At 39.8% G+C, this 20,375-nt stretch overlaps 1 protein-coding gene across 2 annotated transcripts in view; it reads left to right on the top strand.

Annotated features, from left to right (window-relative positions):
* The window catches only part of LOC149170481 (Phosphoglycerate mutase family protein), a 268,273-nt gene that overhangs the window by 201,640 nt on the left and 46,258 nt on the right, over positions 1-20,375 (top strand). Inside the window, exon 4 of one of the 2 annotated variants that reach the window (XM_089423911.1) lies at positions 16,718-16,835. The exons of the other annotated variant lie outside the window; for it this stretch is intronic. Coding sequence (XP_089280037.1) covers positions 16,718-16,835 — 118 coding nt within the window. The remainder of the gene's footprint in view (positions 1-16,717; positions 16,836-20,375) is intronic. 2 annotated transcript variants of the gene reach the window in all.

Here is a 20,375-nt window from a genome sequence, read left to right as displayed (position 1 = left end):
TGATGAAGCACCACTACCAAACTGTTGTTTCCACCGATCCTGCTGCAGAAGTTTGGTACATAAATCTGGAAACTTTAGATCAACATTGGTGGTCGTGATGTTTAGTGTTTCTATGAAGTGTTCATAAGATTTCGGTAGACTTTTCAGAGTAATGACTACCATATCTTCTTCCTCCATGGTCCGACCAATGGCTTCGAGCTGGTCTCGAATGTCTTTAATTTTGTTGAGATGTTCCTGTAAAGACATATGTTCATCCATCATGATGGAGAACAACTGATTTTTGAGAAAAAATGCTCTGCTTTTGTCAGATGTCTCGTGCAGTTCTTTCAATTGTTGCCAGATTTCGGCAGCTGTCTTGCCAGAAGGAATATGAGGTAACTGATCATCAGCGACAGAGAGCTTGAGAAGCATAACAGCTTCTCGATTTCGATCATCAAATTTATCTTGATCGGTACCAGCTGTACCGGGACGAGACTCTTTGCCCAAAATGAGCTGATCAAGACGCCTGTATTCAAAAATGGTCAGCATTCTTTGTTTCCAAATGTTATAGTTGCTGCCATTAAAGCGTTGATTTCCTTCTAACATCAGATTGGTGAGCGTGGCCATTTTCCCAAAGACAATACAGAAGTCTGACACACAAAAACAATGTAGCTGCCTGCTTAAAATCCCTCTTTCAGGATGTCTGTACCTTAACAAATTCTGCTTTGAAAGAATAATAGGCTTTCACAATAACTCAGATCTGTACTAGATCAAAACACCAGACCAAAAATATGACAAGAGGTCACATGTATCTTCATAAAATTAAAACTGATAAAGAAAAATACATAGACTGAAGCTGTCCACGATTATTTATACGCTGCTCTGTTCCCGTCCCGTCACTATAATCTGAATGCGTAGACTGAATGCGTGATATATATATGCTGTTATATATATATATGCTGTTATATTCCATAACAGTAAATGTGACAAACTTTTACTTTCAGCTTTTAGAATTTATTTGTCAAAATCTTATAAGGCCAGATCTTAAGATTCTAGAAGATAAAATGATCAATTTTTTTTTCATAAACTCTGCTGAAGTCTGTGGAGCGATCTATTGCTCACTGAATAGCGGATTATATATGCTGTTATATATCGATTATATAATCTGGACTGACCTGGAGAAAGCCGTCAGTATACTCTGAAAAATGCGTGATATATAATGCCGTCACTGATATATAATGCGTGGACTGACCTGGAGAAAATGCCGTCACTGATATATAATGCGTGGACTGACCTGGAGAAAATGCCGTCACTGAAAATGCCTTCACGTGGTGAAAACGGAATTAAGTTGCTGGAGAATCTCGATGAATACGTGAGCCAAAAATTCGTGAGTAAAAAAAATTTTCCGCTTCTCGATCTGGTTCCGCTTCCGGTTCCGATACTCAGGCTCTCGATACTCAGGCTCAGGATACAAACACGATTTCCACTGACGCTTTTCCTTTTCACAGATATAGTGACTCCGATCCTTTTGCGTGGTCTTGAGATTCGAGTCACGATAGTGGCATCAATGGCCCCGAGGGCAGAGAAGAGGCCCGCGGCTGGAAAAAAAATGGTAGGGAATTCGCCTTCAACAGAAACAAAGTCTTTGAAGCCGGAAAATAATCTACGAAGGGAAGACGACAGAAAACGCAGAAGCTGGCTATTACAGCAAGGGTGGAAACCGAATACGGGTTTTACCGAGTCCTTGAACTTGCGCGTATTCTTCCTCTTCAGTGGCTAGGCTTCAAGGGCCACGAGAACCGTGAGGCAACACAGCTTCAAACAAATAAACTGTTCCTTTCAAAGCAATTTTACGATTCCGATGACCACCACAAAGTTAATTCCTCATACAGTGATAATGCAGGAGAAGAATCCCTTTCTGTATCGAGATTGACGACTGTAAGCTTTTATCACAGTGAGCAAAGCCGAGGCTAAGACTCAGTGAAGGCTACCTGGCTTACAGAGGGCTCGACCTTAGAAAGAAATCTACAGATCCTGAGAGCAGTTTCGAAATGAACTACTGAATTTTTCAAACTATGAAAAATTATTTCGAAAAAATCCCTGTGCTCTGATACCATAAAAGAATATCGAATGAATTAATTAGAAATGAGCAAACAGCTCAATGATAATACAAAGATATTTACAATAATAGAAACATCAGGTTTCTATTCAGAATATGGAAACAAACAGTTTCATCTAAGAAACTGCTAAAAGAATCAAAATAGCAACAGCTAAAAGACTGAGCATTAAATACTAAATAGTAATATTCTAATAGGTGAAACTCGTATAAAAATGAGTTAAAAGTTAAAACGCTTCAGTTCTGAGTATCTATCTTGGGCAGAAAAATAGAACATAAAGAAGTTCACAACTCGTGAACTTGAAGAGACAGAGGAAGCTGAAGGAATAGTAGAAAGAATGCCAAAGGTCGAGCAAACAAAAGTGGAAGCCGAAGGTGGAACGAGTGAAGAAGGAAGTCGAAAGGTCCTGCGGAAGAAGAAGGAAGCCAAAAGGTCCAGCAGAAGAAGAAGGAAGCTGAAAGGTCCAGCGGAAGAAGGAGGAGGATGAAAGGTCCAACGGAAGAAGAAGGAAGCCGAAAGGTCTAGCGGAAGAAGAAGGAAGAGGAAGGTCAAAGGTCGACATTCTGTTGACTGGGTTACTTATTGAAAAGCTCGGACCTATATTTGAGTGATTCAGATAACAGTTCAAAAGGACGCTCTGCAGATCTAAGAAGATTATCTGAGTATGAACAGGGTTGTCTTTAATTGAACACACAATATGAAACCGCGACAGTCACTCCTCTAAAGAAGTCACTCCTGAAGCAGTTACTTCTAAAGCAGTCACTCTTGAAGCATTTACCGTGACAGTGAGAATAGAGGCTTGAAACAGAGAGTTGTTTTTGGGCGGAGCTCAGTGCAGTTCATTATAGACACATTGAAGTTGTGTGGAGACTATTGAAGACCATGATGTATTAGTCATCATGATGTGACTTGGAGATTTTGCTTGGGTATAATGAAGAGCAATGGTGATACCTTCTATGAGACAAGGGTGTCATTGATGTAGCAGTGAAGCTGTAGATTGACATAATTCAGTGAAGAAGATTTTGGGAGCAGAGAATTACTATCAAACATATCTAGACAAAATATAGCAGAGGGTTGGTGCCTTGAAGGTTGGAGCCTCGAACAAACAAGGTTGTTGCCTTGACAAGATAGGGTCGGAGCCCTTGGGGTTGGTGCCTCAGAATTGGAAGGATTGGTGTCCTTGGAGTTGGTGCTCCTAAACACAAGGTTGGTGCCTTGACAAGGTAGGGTTGGAGCCCTTGGGGTTGGTGCCTCAGAATTGGAAGGATTGGTGTCCTTGGAGTTGGTGCTCCTAAACACAAGGTTGGTGCCTTGAGAAGATAGGGCTGGTGCCCTAGAGGTTGGAGCCTCACAAAAGACCAAGTTGGTGCTTGGCAACAGGTTGGAGCCTGTGAGATTGAAGATCGGTGTCTTCATCAAGGGTTGGAGCCCTATATATATTGTACCTGATTTATGGTAAAGATTATATTAATAAAAGCATTTATTCCTATTGTTCATTTTGTGTTCTAAATGTAAATGATTTAACTAGTAAAAATAACAATTGAAAAGAAACACTGATTCACCCCCCTTCTTAGTGTTTCCAACAATTGGTATTAGAGCCAATACCTTCGCTCAAAAGCCTAACAGCTTGAAGGTTGATCATTAGAACACAAATGGCAAAGCCAAGGAAGAAAGTCTCCAATCCTCCTAAAGATGTGTCTCCCTCTACCACTAAAATAGAAGTCAATCAATTTGTGAAGGCTCGATGGTTCAATGAAAACTTTGATATATGGGAAGCAAGAATGAGGAATTTCTTAAAGACTCAAGGCATTGAAGTATGGGAATCAGTGATTACTGATAACATGATGAATGAAAAATCCAAGGAGTACAATGCAAAAGCGATGAAGGCAATCTTGAATGGGTTACTTGATTCTATAAAGAACAATTTAGGAAAATGTTTGTTAGCGAAGGGTATATGGGACAAACTTCATGATCTTCACTTAAAAGGAGCATTGACAATGATCTCTAGTCAAGAAAATGATGGAAAACAAGAAGAAAATCCAGAGCCCGCCAAGGAAGCTGAAGATAAGATTGATGACATTGCTAAAGAAGACCTAATGAAGAGAATGAAAAAGACTTTGTAGAAGATCTCCTCACTAAACTTATGGCTGCCATGGAAGAGATTATCAATTTGAAAAAGGAAAACGAGGAACTTAATAAGAAAGCACTAGTTGGTGACCAAGACCAAACAAGGAAGAAATTTGACCTTGTCAAGCTTCAAGTACAAGAAAGGGATGAAGAGCTTGCCAAGCTTAAGAAGGAATTTCATCGAAGCAAAAGAAAGCATCATGAAGAAGTCATATCCATGACAAATCAATTGGATAAAGCAAAGAAACGGGAAGACACCTTGTCAAGTCAACTTGAATAAAGGCACAAGAGCTTGAACAAACTTGAAGAAGGGATTGGACAATACAAGGTAGAGGTCTCCTCTCTCAAATCTCAACTACAAGAAGCAAGAAAGTTCGCACAAGGAGTTGAGAAGACAATGGAAGCATTGGTAATCATAGAAGGACAGGTTGATGAAGCAGAAAAGGAGAGAAACACCATGATTTACCAACTAAAAGCAAAGGATGAAGAGTTATTCAAACTAAAATCCAACCTCAACCTTCTTAAGGCCGAAACATGTAAAGCTACAAGAATCAAGGAAGAAATGGAGAGCAGTCTAGCAAAAGAAAATGAAGAAATATTCAAAATGAAGTCAAATATCATCTCCCTTAAAATAGAAGAAAATGAAGCTACTCGTATCAAGGAAGAAACTGAGAAACAACTTGCAAAGAAGAATAATGATTGCGAAAGATTGGAAGAAGAGATTGTCTCCCTTAGGAAAAAGGTTGAAGGGATGGACAAAATCTTGAACAGCTCTCAAGCCTTGGATGACATGCTTAGCCATCAAAGATCTCCATTTGATAAATCAGGTCTTGGATATGAAGGTGAATCCTCAAGCAAGGGTGACCATACTTCAAACAAAAAGGATGTGAGGAAGCCAGAAAGAAATGTTGATGCTCCCAGTTCCAGCAAAGGCAAGGATAAGAGTCAAGGCAACAATGAAGGAAATCCTATTCCAAGAAGAAATGCAAATGATGTCAAGGACGCAAGAAGAAATGGTTATAATCAAAGGATCTCAAGGCAGAAAGGCTTCAGAAGTACATCAAGGAAATCTCCATCTCCCAAGTACCAAAGTTTATTTCTTGGTTATTGTTATTCTTGTACAAACTTTGGACACATGGCAAAAGATTGTAGGGCATATCACAAAGATAAATATAATGGTCCCCGTCAATCTCTGAGAAGCAATTTTGCAAGAAGTCATGAATTCTTATTCAAGAACAACATAGAGTGCTTCAAGTGTCATAACATTGGTCATATGGCACATAATTGTAACTTGATTTGGACACCTTCTCAAGCTAGAACTATGCCAGAAAAGAAAGTTATACAAGTATGGAGAAGAAAGCAAATACAATCTAAAAATCTCCTGAACTCTCCAGCCAACAACACGTTGTTGACTTGATGAAGATATTCTTGATATTTCGAGTGTTTGATGATGGGATTCTGCCAAAAAGAGACCATGTATATAGTTCGGGGGAGCTTGTGATTCTTGATCATTATTGCAGAAGCTATTCGTGAAAGGGTCCTTATGAAATCCTTGATGAGCTATATTAACAATCATTCTTTGATAAAGATCATTTCTCAGGGGCACTACATTGAAGAACATGATCTTGTAACCATTCTTTGGATTGTTGTTGAAGATGTTTTTTCCACTTGATCACTAAGGATAAATTGAAGCAGCAGAGAAGGCCAACCAATGCTATAGAAATAGGGAAAATAACTATGTTGTTGTTATTACAAATGTTAAATGTCGCCACTCAGGGATTTGATGTGAGAACAGGTAAATTATGGACACAAATAGAGGCAACCTTCAAACAAACAAATACATCTAGGAATGGAGCTTGAAGCAAGATCAGTTGGCAGCATCTAACAAAACCGAAGCATTGCAAAAAGATGGCTTATCAAAAGGACTATAAAAAGGAGAATGTTGTGCAGTCGAATATAGCTCAGTAACTTAAGGAGAAGCACAGAGATACAAAGGAACTTGGATATGAAGAAAGATAGCAATTTCAGTGGTGTCTTCCCCTAATTCAGACTCCTTAATTCTGACTGTGAAGACAACAAAATTTGGATTGCAGAAGCATAAAAACTTGGACTTGAACATTTGGTGTATGGCTATTTGGAGTCTATTTGGAAGCATTGAAATGGAGCATCTTTAAGCATTGTTGAAGCCATGATAAAGTAGTTTTTGAGACATAAAGAAGGGATAATGTGCTAGCTGATGATGAGGTAGCAATCCTTCTATCTTGAGTAAAAAGAAGAGCACCACGATAGGGGGAGTAACATACCCATGAAGATCTACTATTCATAAAGAACATAAGTAGTTTGATAGGGGGAGTCCTTGTGCACTCCTTTGCCATTGATGTTAAAAGGGGAGAGAAGAAGAATATTGCCATCAATGATAAAGGGGGAGATTGTTAATCTAGGTTGTCATTGATGTCAATATAGCAGTGTTTGTGTGGCAAATTCTTTGATACATGATTGCCCATTGATGCCCATTGATCATAATGCTCATAGTGATGAAAGTTTGATATATGATGATATGATGAGATGGAGGACCCAAGTGGATTGAATATATATATACAGACATAGTAGAAGCAGTGGATCCGTGAAGCAACAGGGGCAAGAAGCCAAAGAGGAGAAGCCATCGTGAAGCCAAAGAGTAAGATGAAGAGTTTATCGAAAGCCATCAAAGAAGTAAGTCATCGGAGCAAGAGAAGCAGAAAACAGAGCAACAACGATAACAGAGGAGTAAAGAAGAAAACAAAGAGCAATAGTGATAACAAAGGAGTAAGAAGAAAACAAAGAGAAACAACGATAACAGAGGAGTAAAAAAGAAAACATTGGAGGGGCCATATCGGAAGTATCACATGTAATATATGCCCAAGAAGAATCGATAGGAAGAAAACAACGGAGGAGTATAAACAGAGTTATAGGAGGTTACAGGAAGATAAGCCACAGGAGCAACAACTATCAGAAGAGCAGAAGAGTGAAGAGAAGTCACAGGAGCAACAACTATTGGAAGAGAGGGGGTAGGAGTGTACGGATGCTTTGATCGTGGCTGAAGGCCCGCGCTAAATCCTAGCCGTCGATCTCATTTTCAAACGCTTACGTCACAGTCAACGGCGGGGGTTAGCCCTATTTTTAACCCGTGTGCTAGTTGAAGACCTGTAGGTCATAGATTTGATGACCTCGTATATCCAATGGATATCGGGTCATAAAGTGATCGGATGTTAAATCTAAAAACGGACCCGAACTTTTATAGATCAAGGATTTATAATCCTTATCGGCTCCGTAAAGGCGGTTAAGTGTCGCGCAAGTTCCCCGGCCGATATCGTTGTGAACCATTGGATCCAGCGTGCCTTGATCAAACGGTGGAGGATCGACAATTGGGTTTGTTGATCAGGTGGATCAACAACCGTCGGATTAATGATGAGATCCGTGGTGGAGAATTAATCTGATAAGACTTGGGACTGAGTGGACCCGAGAAGTTTATGAACACAGGTTTATTTTAATTGGGGTCTGGTCTTGTTCATTTAGGTGGGACCGACGTTCGTTGGCGGGTTCTGTGTTAAAGCGCTACTTGGTGATTGGTCGGGTCTTTGTTTAAAACCCACCATGTAAACACTTCCGATTTGTATTTATCGCATATTGAGGAGTCTTAGGAATAACTACGATTTTTCATGAAGTTGTGATTGGATTAAAGGTGATGATGTGGCATGTGGGACCTCCATGTGGGTATAGCAGCTCTTATATGGTTTTCCGTGAATAATCAAGTCTATGGATAAAAGACTCTCCGCATATATATTTTTAATATACAAGTCGCCCCCCCTCCAATAGACGTGTCCTTTGGTCATTGGTGAAACTCGTATAAAAGTGAGTTAAAACACTTCAATTCTGAGTATTTATCTTGGGCAGAAAAATAGAACATAAATAAATTCACAACTCGTGAACTTGAAGAGACAAAGGAAGCTGAAGGAACAGTAGAAAGAAAGCCAAAGGTCGAGCGAACAAAAGTGGAAGCCGAAGGTGGAATGAGCAAAGAAGGAAATCGAAAGGTCCTGCGAAAGAAGAAGGAAGCCGAAAGGTCTACTGGAAGAAGAAGGAAGCCGAAAGGTCTAGTGGAAGAATAAGGAAGCCAAAAGGTCTAGCGGAAGAAGAAGGAAGCTGAAAGGTCCAGCGGAAGAAGAAGGAAGGCGAAGGTCGAACATTCTATTGACTGGGTTACTTATTGAAAAGCTCTGACCTATGTTTGAGTGATTCAGATAACAGTTCAAAAGGACGCTCTGCAGATCTAAGAAGATTATCTGAGTATAAACAGGTTTGTCTTTAATTGAACACACAATATGAAACCGCGACAATCACTCCTCTAACGAAGTCACTCTTGAAGCAGTTACCCCTAAAGCAGTCACTCCTGAAGCATTTACCGTGATAGTGAGAACAGAGGCTTGAAACAGAGAGTTGTTTTTGTGCAGAGCTTAGTGCAGTTCATTGTAGACACATTGAAGTTGTGTGGAGACTATTGAAGACCATGATGTATTAGTCATCATGATGTGACTTGGAGATTTTGCTTGGGTATAATGAAGAGCAATGGTGATACCTTCTATGAGACAAGGGTGTCATTGATGTAGCAGTGAAGCTGTAGATTGACAGAATTCAGTGAAGAAGATTTTGGGAGCAGAGAATTACTATCAAACATATCTAGACAAAATATAGTAGAGGGTTGGTGACCTGAAGGTTGGAGCTTCGAACAAACAAGGTTGGTGCCTTGACAAGATAGGGTCAGAGCCCTTGGGGTTGGTGCCTCAGAATTAGAAGGATTGGTGTCCTTGGAGTTGGTGCTTCAGAATTAGAAGGATTGGTGTCCTTGGAGTTGGTGCTTCAGAATTAGAAGGATTGGTGTCCTTGGAGTTGGTGCTCCTAAACACAAGGTTGGTGCCTTGACAAGGTAGGGTCAGAGCCCTTGGGGTTGGTGCCTCAGAATTAGAAGGATTGGTGTCCTTGTAGTTGGTGCTCCTAAACACAAGGTTGGTGCCTTGACAAGGTAGGGTTGGAGCCCTTGGGGTTGGTGCCTCAGAATTGGAAGGATTGGTGTCCTTGGAGTTGGTGCTCCTAAACACAAGGTTGGTGACTTGAGAAGATAGGGTTGGTGCCCTAGAGGTTGGAGCCTCACAAAAGACCAAGTTGGTGCTTAGCAACAGGTTGGAGCCTGTGAGATTAAAGATTGGTGTCTTCATCAAGGGTTGGAGCCCTATATATATTGTACCTGATTTATGGTAAAGATTATATTAATAAAAACATTTATTCCTATTGTTCATTTTGTGTTCTAAATATAAATGATTTAACTAGTAAAAATAACATTTGAAATGAAATACTGATTCACCCCCCCTCAGTGTTTCCAACACTGGGTCTAAAGAAGAATCTTGTCTCCGTTGCAAATTTGGAGGACCATGGCTATGATGCGATCTTCAACAAAGGAAAGGCATTCTTGAGATACATATTCACGGGATAGGTGAAGCAGATCGAGGTTTGTGTGAAAAACCTCTACAAGCTGGATGTGGACGATTGAGCTGCATTGAGCACAAAGGCAGAGAAGGTGCAGAGCCATGATGTCGGCGAACATTGGCATAGAAAACTTGGCCATTTGCATCATGGCGCTTTGAAGATCATGCAACAGATTACCACTGGCCTCCCCGAAGGAACACTAGAGCAACATGACACATGCAAAGGGTGCACCTTGGGGAAGTACAAAAAAGCCACTTTCCATGATTAGGACAACAGAGCACATGCAGTCCTTTAAAGGATCCACTCTGATGTTTTTTGACCTTTCTCGACAACCTCCACTACTAGGCACAAGTATTTTGTCGTCTTTATTGATGAATTTTCGCGGAAGTGCTGGATCTTCTTCATGCAGAAGAAGGATGAGACTTTTGCCAAGTTCTTAAAGTTCAAGGCACTGGTGGAGAAAGAAACGGGCAAGAAGATGAAGGCTCTCAAGAGCGATAATGGAGGTGAGTACGTGTCGAATGAGTTAAAAAATTTCTGTGCAAAGAAAGGCATTCGACAAGAGTTGACAACACCCCACAACCCACAGCAGAGTGGGGTGGCTAAGAGGAAGAACCAAAGCATTGTGGGAGTAGCACGGGCGATGTTGCATGACCAAAGCCTACCTCTGCATTTGTGGGCTGCAACATGCAACAAAACAGTCTATTTTCAAAACAAGAGTCATCATCAGATACTTGGCATGATCACACTAGAGGAGGCTTTCTCGGGGAGGAATTTGAATGTGTCGGACTTTGAGATCTTTGGAGCCTCTGTCTATTTCCATGTCTTCAAAGATTCAAGGAATAAGTTAGAGCCGACAGTAAAGTTGGGGGTTTATGTGGGTTACACAGAGACTCCCCACAACTATCATGTGTATTTGCCATCCCTCAGAATGACAGATGTGCGACGGGATGTCAAATTTGATGAAGACAAAGCCTCGCGGTGCTCTCTTGAGAGGGAGCTTCAGATCCCACCGAAAGAGGAGCTTTAGCTCCAAAGGAGGAGCCTTAGGATGTTGTGGAGCAACCACAAGTTGAGGAGCAGAGTGGAGACAACCACTCAAGCAGAATCGTCCAGAGAAGGTAGGAAGAGAACCAGAGAAGATGAGAGACTTGTGCAGGATGCGAGGGAGAATGTGGGTGCTCCTTCAAATCAGCGCAGGTAGAGGTGGTCACCAGATCGATAGACTGGATACACGGCTCTAATGAATGAGCTAGTAGAGACTAAGCCATCTTCCTTCGAGGAAGCAGTAGAGCAACAAGTATGGGTGATGCAATGGTGGAGTATGAATCCATTGTGAAGAACAATGTTTGGGAAGTGGTCCCAAGACCAATAGACAAGTCAGTGGTGGGTTCGAGATGGATCTTCAAGGTGAAGCAGGCAACATACAGAAGCATAGAAAAGTACAAGGACAAATTTGTGGAAAAGGGGTACTCTTAGGTGGAGGGGATTAACTATGAGGAGACCTTTGCTCCTGTAGCAAGGTACTCATCCATCAGATCAATCCTTGCTTTGGCTGCACAGATGGGGTGGAAGATCCACCAGATGGATGTGAAAACAACATTCCTCAATGGATTTATTGAGGAGGAGGTGTATATCGAGCAACCATAAGGCTTCAAGACTTTTGATCGAGAGTCTCATGTGTGCAGACTCAAGCGAGCGTTGTATGGTCTCAAGCAAGCACCCCATGCTTGGTACACCAGGATCGATAGCTATCTCACCGGTTTGGGCTTCACCAAAAGTGAAGTGGATGCAAACCTCTATCATATTTTGGTAGAAGGTAAATTTTTGATTATTGTTTTATATGTTGATGACTTGATCCTCATTGGTGATGAGCAGTTGATCAGATCTTGGAAGAAGGACCTTGCAAGAGAGTTCGAAATGAAGGACATGGGCCTCATGCACTACTTCCTTGGATTGGAAGTATGGCAAGGTGATGGGGAACTATTTGGCTCTTAAGGCAAGTATGCCAACGAGATACTTCAGAGGTTCCACATGGACATGTGCAAACCCATGGTGACTCCTCTACCGACCAATTGGAGGAAAGAGGATGCCACCTCATGTGATGAAGTGAATGCAACTGTTTACCGGCAGTTGGTGGGTTCACTCATATATCTTGTGAACACACAACCAGACATGTGGTTTGCAGTCAACCAACTAAGTCAATTTATGTTTAGGCCAACCAAACTGTTTTGGAGGGTAGCTAAACATGTTCTACGGTACCTCAGAGGTACTACCCAGGTTGGACTTTGGTACAGACAGACAGAGGGAGTGAAGCTATGTAGCTTCACTGTTGATTTGGGGTAGCATCAAATGTGCTCTAAGGCTCAAATTTTGTAGGGAGACTTGGGCACAGGTATTCCAAAGAAAAACCCAGAAAGCGTTTTGGGAAATTCCACCCAAAAATGTTTTTATTAAAATAATTAATATTTTTAATGGGGTTCCTAAGTCTAAACTTAGGAAAATTAAAATATTAATGGGTATTAATCTAATCAGTGGTGAAACTTCTAGAAAAAGCCATGGATCAAGTCAAAACGATCTGAGCCTTCGATTATGTTTTAATCTAGGTTGTTGGTTGTCCAACAAGAAGATATGAGGGGCTTGAGGGTCATTTGGAAAACACATAGAGAGATAGAGAAAATCGATTTTCTGAAGTGAGAAGTTCTTAGGAGGAAAAATCGATTGAAGAAATCTCTTGCAGTTGAGGGGCAACGATAGCAGCTTCCAGAGAGAGATTCTCAGTCGGAGATACATTATCAAAGAGAGGCAATAAGTGATCTAGAAGCCTTGATGCAGACGCTGACGCAGGGCCAAAAGGGCCACGTAGAAGTGACGTAGAGGCAAAGAGAGAATGTCGAAAATCAGAGCAGAGGGTCAGTTTTCAGCGATCGGATGCCTGAGTGTGAGACTGGGAGGCTGAGAGCAGTGACTCTAGGATACTGATCGAATTCCCAGTTGGGTGACACAGTACCTGAAAGGGTTGACGCTGAGACAACGTAGAGGCAACGCAGTGCCTGCCAGGGACATCTCATCTAGCAGCTGGATCAGCCAGATTTCTCAGTGATTGTGTGAGGTAAAACTCACAAAGCTTCTGTCAGTATTTCTCTCTGTAACTGAATAACCCGATGAGGTATTCAGTGATGTATTCAGATTTTGCTACTACTTAATAATAATAAACCCTCAGAGCTGTTGCAACAGTTTTCCTGCATTGGGTTTTTCGGAGACTATTTGTCCAAAAATTACCGTTTCCTAGGTGTTGTATTTTTCTTTCTTGCTTAGTATTTTGTTTCCGCATATATGTAAATTAAGTGAAGGCTGCAGATGTATTTACTTCGAAATTTACCACAGAAGACAGTAAATAACTTGTGTGATTTAATCAAGTAGGAGAAGTACCATCAGTTTGTTACAGTAGGGATTCCGTCTTAGGAAATTTCACATTCATTGATGCAGATTGGGTGGAATTTCTAGTGTTAGGTTCGCAACAATTTCTTGGTACATTAGGAAGCAGAGATCAGTGGCACTCAGATCCACAGAAGCATAATACATGGCTGCAAGTCAAGCAACATGTGAGGCGATCTGGATGAGGAAGATACTTGTTGGCTTGTTTGGTCAGATGATGGATCCTACTGTGATTTACTATGATAATCAGAGTTGTATCAAACTCTCTGAAAATCTTGTTTTTCACGATCAATCCAAGCATATTTATATCTAGTATCACCATCTATGGGATTGTGTGTAGAGGCAGATTATGTTGTTGCAGTACATTCCGATAGAGGAACAAGATGCAAATATTTTGACAAAGGCCTTGTCAAGAGGGAAGTTCGAGTTCCACAGGTGTAGGATAGGGGTGGTTGATAATCCCTTTCTTGCTAAGAGAGAGTGTTGAAAATGCGGCAAGAAAATCTCGTTTTGACTTTTCCTTGGTCAAACTAGATTAAAATTCGAATTTCTATTTTAGCAGAATACTTGGAGGTAGTTAACTAAGGTGACATGGTACTTGTCACTCAGTTAACTCAGTAAATTCGAGTTGGGGAAGCTTGAGTTCAGTTCTGCATGATTGATTGCTAATTTGTAGTAATCTATTTTAGTGAATTTGAGTTATTGTCAGTTTAACTAGCTCTAACTATCAGAAGAACTAGTGGAGGTCAAGTTGTGGAAGTGGAAGTTGGAACTTCAACCACACTCAGTGGTCAATGAGTTAACTGATCAATCAACCCAAAATAATTGTTGCATGCAGAGAATTTGAGTTACCCAGTTGAGATGGAGATTCCAAGGCAGTGTACTATTAGTTGTAGCATATTCCAATATTTTCAAGTGGTGCATATAGTTAGAGAATGACCCAAGGCAATTGCATAATTCCAGAGTGTGAAATTCCTAAAAAATAGGGGCAATTTCCCAAGGGAACAACGCAAGGAAATAGGAGCTTGGGAAGGCTTGAAATTGGCTAAGTGTTGGCCAGGTTCAGTCAGTCAGGTAGAGGGATAGACTATACACTTGCAGGGTGTGCTCAAGCTTGAGCAAGCATTGTATTTATTCTCTATTCTCTGATTAATGCAATATAGATAGTAAGGGGTTTTGAGCAGTTGCTTTCCCCTAGATAAATATTTGTGCGTGTGGGATGTTTCCTTTTGCATGTCTATAATTCTTGTTCTAGATGGTGAATTAACATCCGCAGATCAGAAGAGTAGTGTCAAGTCTTTTGATTTAGTAAATTTCATGAGCAGTATTGAATCTACACATTAATTTCTGCAATTCTTGCATTTTTTGCAGAAAAAACAGACTTATCAAAACAGGGAAGTATAGAAATCCTCTTAACCAACCATTAAAACTCTGAAATTTTTACATTTTGAGTTAGGATATTTTAAATAGACCAAAATCCTTTAGTCATACACTATATCTAACGAATGTTTCGAGTGTTAGCTTGGTATTAAAAATTTTATTTGCAAATTTATAGACTTGTTAAAGTAGGTCAGCAAACGTTTTTTGTTCAGGAGATTTTCTAAGCAGGTATCCATTTATAGAGTAGACATCTTTTTTGGTTAATATATTTTTAGTACACTAATTTCTATTATTTACTTGTTAAAATCTATTGAGTTTTGGTGTACTTGAATTCTGGTTCAGCTAATCTTGTATTGTAGATTTATATATTAAGCCAACAGGACAAAAGATACAAAATTTCTTTCTTCAGCCATCAGACCCCATTATAAGGCACTAGTCTTATAGTGGTTGGTTGAAGTTGTACTACGAGAAGCCTCCCTTGTCCTTGTGGTAGGAGTTGAGGCCTAAAGAGAGAAGACTAAGGCTGAGGTGACAATAGACCTTTGTCCTATGTGTGCTGACCATAGTGAATTATATGATCTTCCGCAATCTGCTACACAAAGCGGTAACATAACCTTTTTGATTCCACTAAATAATAAAGACCTCAATACTTTTTAAGTTTTGAGTGTAGTAAAAATAGTTCAGTGATTCTATTTGATGTGTTAATCCACCTTCTTATGATTGATATAATTTTAGCTCACTTTATTCCTTTATTTTACCCCTTTGTTTAATTCTGGAGAGTCACATCTTTTAATTTAGGGTCACATGATAATTGATCTGGCAGTCAAGTTATATTAACATTGTAAGTTCTATAGTTTAGGTATATATTTATGAGTTATGTTGATTTTTATATACATAACATTTCCTTCCCCTTGAGAAATGCTTTGTCTTCAAAGCATTTTTATGGAAAAACTTTGTCTTGATTTGACTTGTAATGCCTTCTCATGATTCTATGTTCTTGAGATTGTGATAGTTGATAATATAATACAATTGAAATGAATAGAGTTCATTTTTGAAATATCAAACACAAGAAGGACAAACAACTGAAACCCATATGGGACAATATATATATAAAGTAATGAATAAGATATGATTGAATTATATGAGTTGCAATGATGAGTGGTCTTGGCATTTTATAGGCCTCAAGGTGACCTTTCACATAAATCAATGTCTTTATGTGATGCACCTTTTGATAATTGTATTAATATTCAAAGTCCAATAGTTTATGTATATATTTATGAGTTATGTTTATTTTTATATGCATAACAATGACCCACTATCACCACCACAACTTTTCCTCCCACTTTAGGCCATCTCTCCTCCAACACAAGGGGGTTGTCCCTAAGATAGGTGTAAGGTGAAATTTATAAATAATTGGGATGACAGACCAAGATCAGTGCCAATCCAAAGGGTAACAGAGTCAGGATCAATGGACAAAGAGGGTTTAAGAGTATGGAGAAGACGTAGCTTAGACATACCATGATGTGCCATCATTAGTCCGCATTGTAAGGGTAAGTGAGAGGCCCAATAGAAGAAGCACCATTACAACCATAGATTTACAACCAATAAATAATGTGAATCTTTAAACAATGAAGGAACAACTGTAATATGAGATCACAAGAAAAGAGGACAAAGGACAGCCTTTTAAAGAATGGACAGCCCAAAAATACATCACATCTTTAGTCACAATTCCATAAGATTAAATGAGATATTACAAACAAAGACATTCCTACCTGAATCATTGATCTCATGGTTATTAGGGAGGAACGTACTTTGATTTATCCAGCAAAAAGTAGTGGAGAGTATACTCTTCTAAAATTCTGGTTTCTCAACTAAAACCATCTTTGCAAGGACATGAATTATGCCTTGCGTACTTTTGCTTAAAAAGTAAATGGATGGCCATGGACAAGATGACTGGAAAAACTGTTTTGCTGATTAAACCTACAGGGAAATAACTTGTAGATTCCATATGTATCTCAGGAATTGGACAAAGGGAGGTAAATTTGTTTTGGTTTCAGATATTTTAGGACATTGTGATTGGAGCTTTTATCAGCTAAATATCTTCAGTTTAGTAGCTGAGGTTATTTATCCACTAAAGTTGGTGAACTGTACCACAGGTGCATGGGGCATAACAGAGGCTGGGAGGAAGCAGCATCAGTGTTCTCTGGGGTTCCTGTTGAGCTTAAAACTTCCAATGCAGCCCTGCTTGAAGCTTCTGGACAGTCTTGGGAAGAGGTAACTTCTAATGGACTTTAAGCTTGTTTCATCCAACGTAAGTCAACACCACAGCTCTCTCTAAGATTCATTATAGTATTGCTCTTTAGAAATGAATTTCTTACTGAAATTACAGTGAATGCTAGAGAAGCATAGGTTGGAGCCTCAAAGAAAAGTAAGTTACCTTACTGTCCACAAATGACCAGAATCAATTTACATGACATAAAAGACCATTTTGTTGGAGTTAACCAAATAAAGCGCCGGAGGCATCAAATAAAACATCCTAACTGTAAAGACCAACATAAAATATATCCAAGTTTGTCTATGACTGTCTGCATGATGGAGATGAATATATAATAGATATTGACTAGTGGGACAGTTTAGATGTTTGAACTCACAATTTAGAATATCCAAATTCAAAATGCAAATATTGAGCTTAGAAATGATGATCTCACTGTACTTTTGAGAGGATATAATTATGCAGTATTTCTGTGCTAATATGTTTACCTCCTTTGTCTCAGCAATGTGATTGTATTAGTGAAGAAATGCTGGGTGAACAGCATTTTTGCATTGGCCTAAATGTTTTTGACTTTAACATGTTGGTCTACTTGTACATACTGTTAATATTAAGACTTGTTAAACACAAACTGTCTGTAAGTCACATTGTATGAATAAATGTTGTCTGCTTGATAATATTCTAGCAATTTTAAATGTTATATTTTGCATCTAATTTAGACATAAATACTTGTACTTTTTTCCAGCATTTGCCAAGAAACCAAACATTGCCTTTATACACCATAGAGTCTCCCATCGTGGTTCATTAGATAAGATTAAATTATTTTATTAATATAAAACAACTAACCACAAATAGTATCAATAGTAGTACTGATCAGTGTTTTTAAAACCGGAACCGGTGACCGAACCGGTCCACCTAATGAACCGGTTTACCGACCGGAACCGGTCTAACCGGGACTGGTTTGGTCTAAACGAACCGGTTTTTAAAAAATACATTAAATAATTAATTTTTAATGAAACAAAACTATTTTTAAGATGTAAAACCATGATTCCAAGCCAATAGAGACAAAATATGCAAAGTTTGCTCATTTATATACCATGCAAAGGTGAATATATCAAAATGGCACCGAGTGCAATACATATCATCGACAAAATAGCAAAATACATAAGAAATGAGGCTCTAAATGGCCTATAAAGTCCAAAAACAATGCTGCAAGCTATGAGGCCATTGGCCTACTACAAGTCTACAGTGTACACATGATCAATCATCAAGTCCATCACCACTACTAGACACAGGATCATCATCAGGAGCTACATAGACATCATCTGGTTCAGAGTCTGAGGATGCCTCTGCCTCATCTGCAACATCAGTATCAATGCCACCAATGACAATAGAAGTGGACCTAATGGAAGCACGAGTTTGTCGACCTGCACGACTAGTGCCTTCCATTGGTTCCTTGCCTTTCCTTGATGCCGCTACTGATCCTGGTTCTGATGTCGCCACATAATCTGCCTCATCCTCCGCTAAAGCCATGTCGATATCAAAATCAGCCTCAAACACAGGATCTTCAGTCTCCTCCACCCATTCTGATGTTGGATCAATATCGTCCAACACAATGGGATCTAGATCAGGTGATTTGCTCATCATTTGGTTCCTCCTCAGTCGAAGGTTGTATTGCACAAAAACAAGATCATTTAACCGTTTTTGTTCCAAACGGTTTCTCTTCTTCGTGTGTATGCGCTCAAAAACAGACCAATTGCGCTCACAACCTGAAGCACTGCAAGTTTGACTGAGGACTCTAATTGCAAACCTTTGCAATTGAGGACACTGGCCACCAAATGACTCCCACCAATGTGCTGCAAAGAAAAAGACAATAATTAGTAACTTAGTTTATAATTTGAATTGTAAAGAACGTAAACAATTTTAACTTGAAATGAAAAACAAAATGGAAATTGGAATTGCTTACCTGGTTTGTCCACATCTCTTGCCATCTTTGCCAAGTTTTTGCCAAAAGTACCACTTGCTTGATTGAAAATAGTAAGCTGTCTATGTATATCCAACTGGTCTACATGGTTAGGGACCATGCGCTCCAAGCAATCAATCAATCCAGCTCTGACCTCCCCATCATGCTGATCTCCTAGCCGATTTTTATAGTGATACCTTGGGTTCAAAAAATACCCGGCTGCATGTATAGGACGATGGAGTTGATTGTTCCATCTGTTATCAATGATCTCCCATATACGGCCATATTTAGCTAACCTGTCATTGTAAGCTGCCCGTATCTGCTCCTTTGCCTGATCCATAGCTTCATAAATGTAGCCCATGGCCAATCTTTCCCCATCCACCAACCTTAGCACCTTAACAAGGGGCTCGGTAATTTTCACAAGCTCTACAGACCTTTTCCAAAAATAAGTGTCTAACACTTTCTTTTTGGTGTCTTTTCCATCTGGTCTACGAGCCCACCGAGATTCAGACCATTCATCAGAGGAAAACATTTTCTGCAAGTTTCTATGTTGACCATTGAGACATTGCAACGTGAGGAAGTGAGTTGCAAATCTCGTAATTGCAGGCCTAACAAGCTCTTTGCCTCCAGTGTGTTTCCTCATTAGGCTCAATACCCATGAGTGGTTGTAAATGTATTTTGTAATGCACTTGGCATGCTCTACAGTGTTTTTTACCCACTCCACCTTGCCTATATCCTCAAGCATGAGGTCTATGCAATGTGCAGCACATGGAGTCCAAAATATGGTCTTATATTTGGCCTCAAGCATCTTTCCAGCAAGAACATAGTTTGAGGCATTATCAGTGATGACCTGCACAACATGCTGCTCCCCAACTTCCTGAATAATGTTATCCAAAAGCTCAAATAGAAGGCTTGCATCCTTTACCCTATCAGATGCATCAACTGATTTCAAAAACATGGTTCCTTGAGGGCAAGAAACAAGGAAATTAATGATAGTGCGGTTCTTTCCATCGGTCCATCCATCTGACATAATGGAACAACCTGTTTTGACCCATGACTCTTTAAACTCAACCAAATACTCATCAATGGAAGATATCTCTTTTTGCAAAAGAGCTCCCCTCAAGTCATGCATACTAGGGCCTTTGAAGCCCTTTCCTGCAGCTATAACAGAGTCCCACATAGCTTGGTAATAAGGTGAGCGAGCAGCATTAAATGGGATATCTGAATCATACCACCATCTAGCAATGTATTGGTGAGAAGTTTCTTTGCATTGTTTTTTCCAATGCTGATCCAAAGTGGGTTGAGAACTTGGCTGGGAGGAAGTGGGATTAGATTTAGAAGAGGCAATGGTGGCAGAAGATGAGAAATAACTTTGGATGTTTGGTCTCTTTGTTCCTTTTGATGGTTGGCCAACTCCAACAGAAGGATGAACATAGTGAAAGGGGTCATTGGTGGAAGGGATAGAAGTGGAGTCTTGAATCTCATAATCATCATACCCACTCTGTTTCAAAACATTCATGGTTTCCATTAATTCCCTCTTCCTTGCAATTTCATCTTGGATGGCCTTCTCCCTAGCCTTATC

The sequence above is a fragment of the Pinus tabuliformis genome, chromosome 4_2, assembly GCF_031772625.1.
Source record: "Pinus tabuliformis cultivar Carrire ecotype Pingquan chromosome 4_2, CPIR1, whole genome shotgun sequence".
In the NCBI taxonomy this organism is placed as follows: Eukaryota; Viridiplantae; Streptophyta; class Pinopsida; order Pinales; family Pinaceae; genus Pinus; species Pinus tabuliformis.
This window is presented reverse-complemented; position numbering and strand designations above follow the sequence as displayed.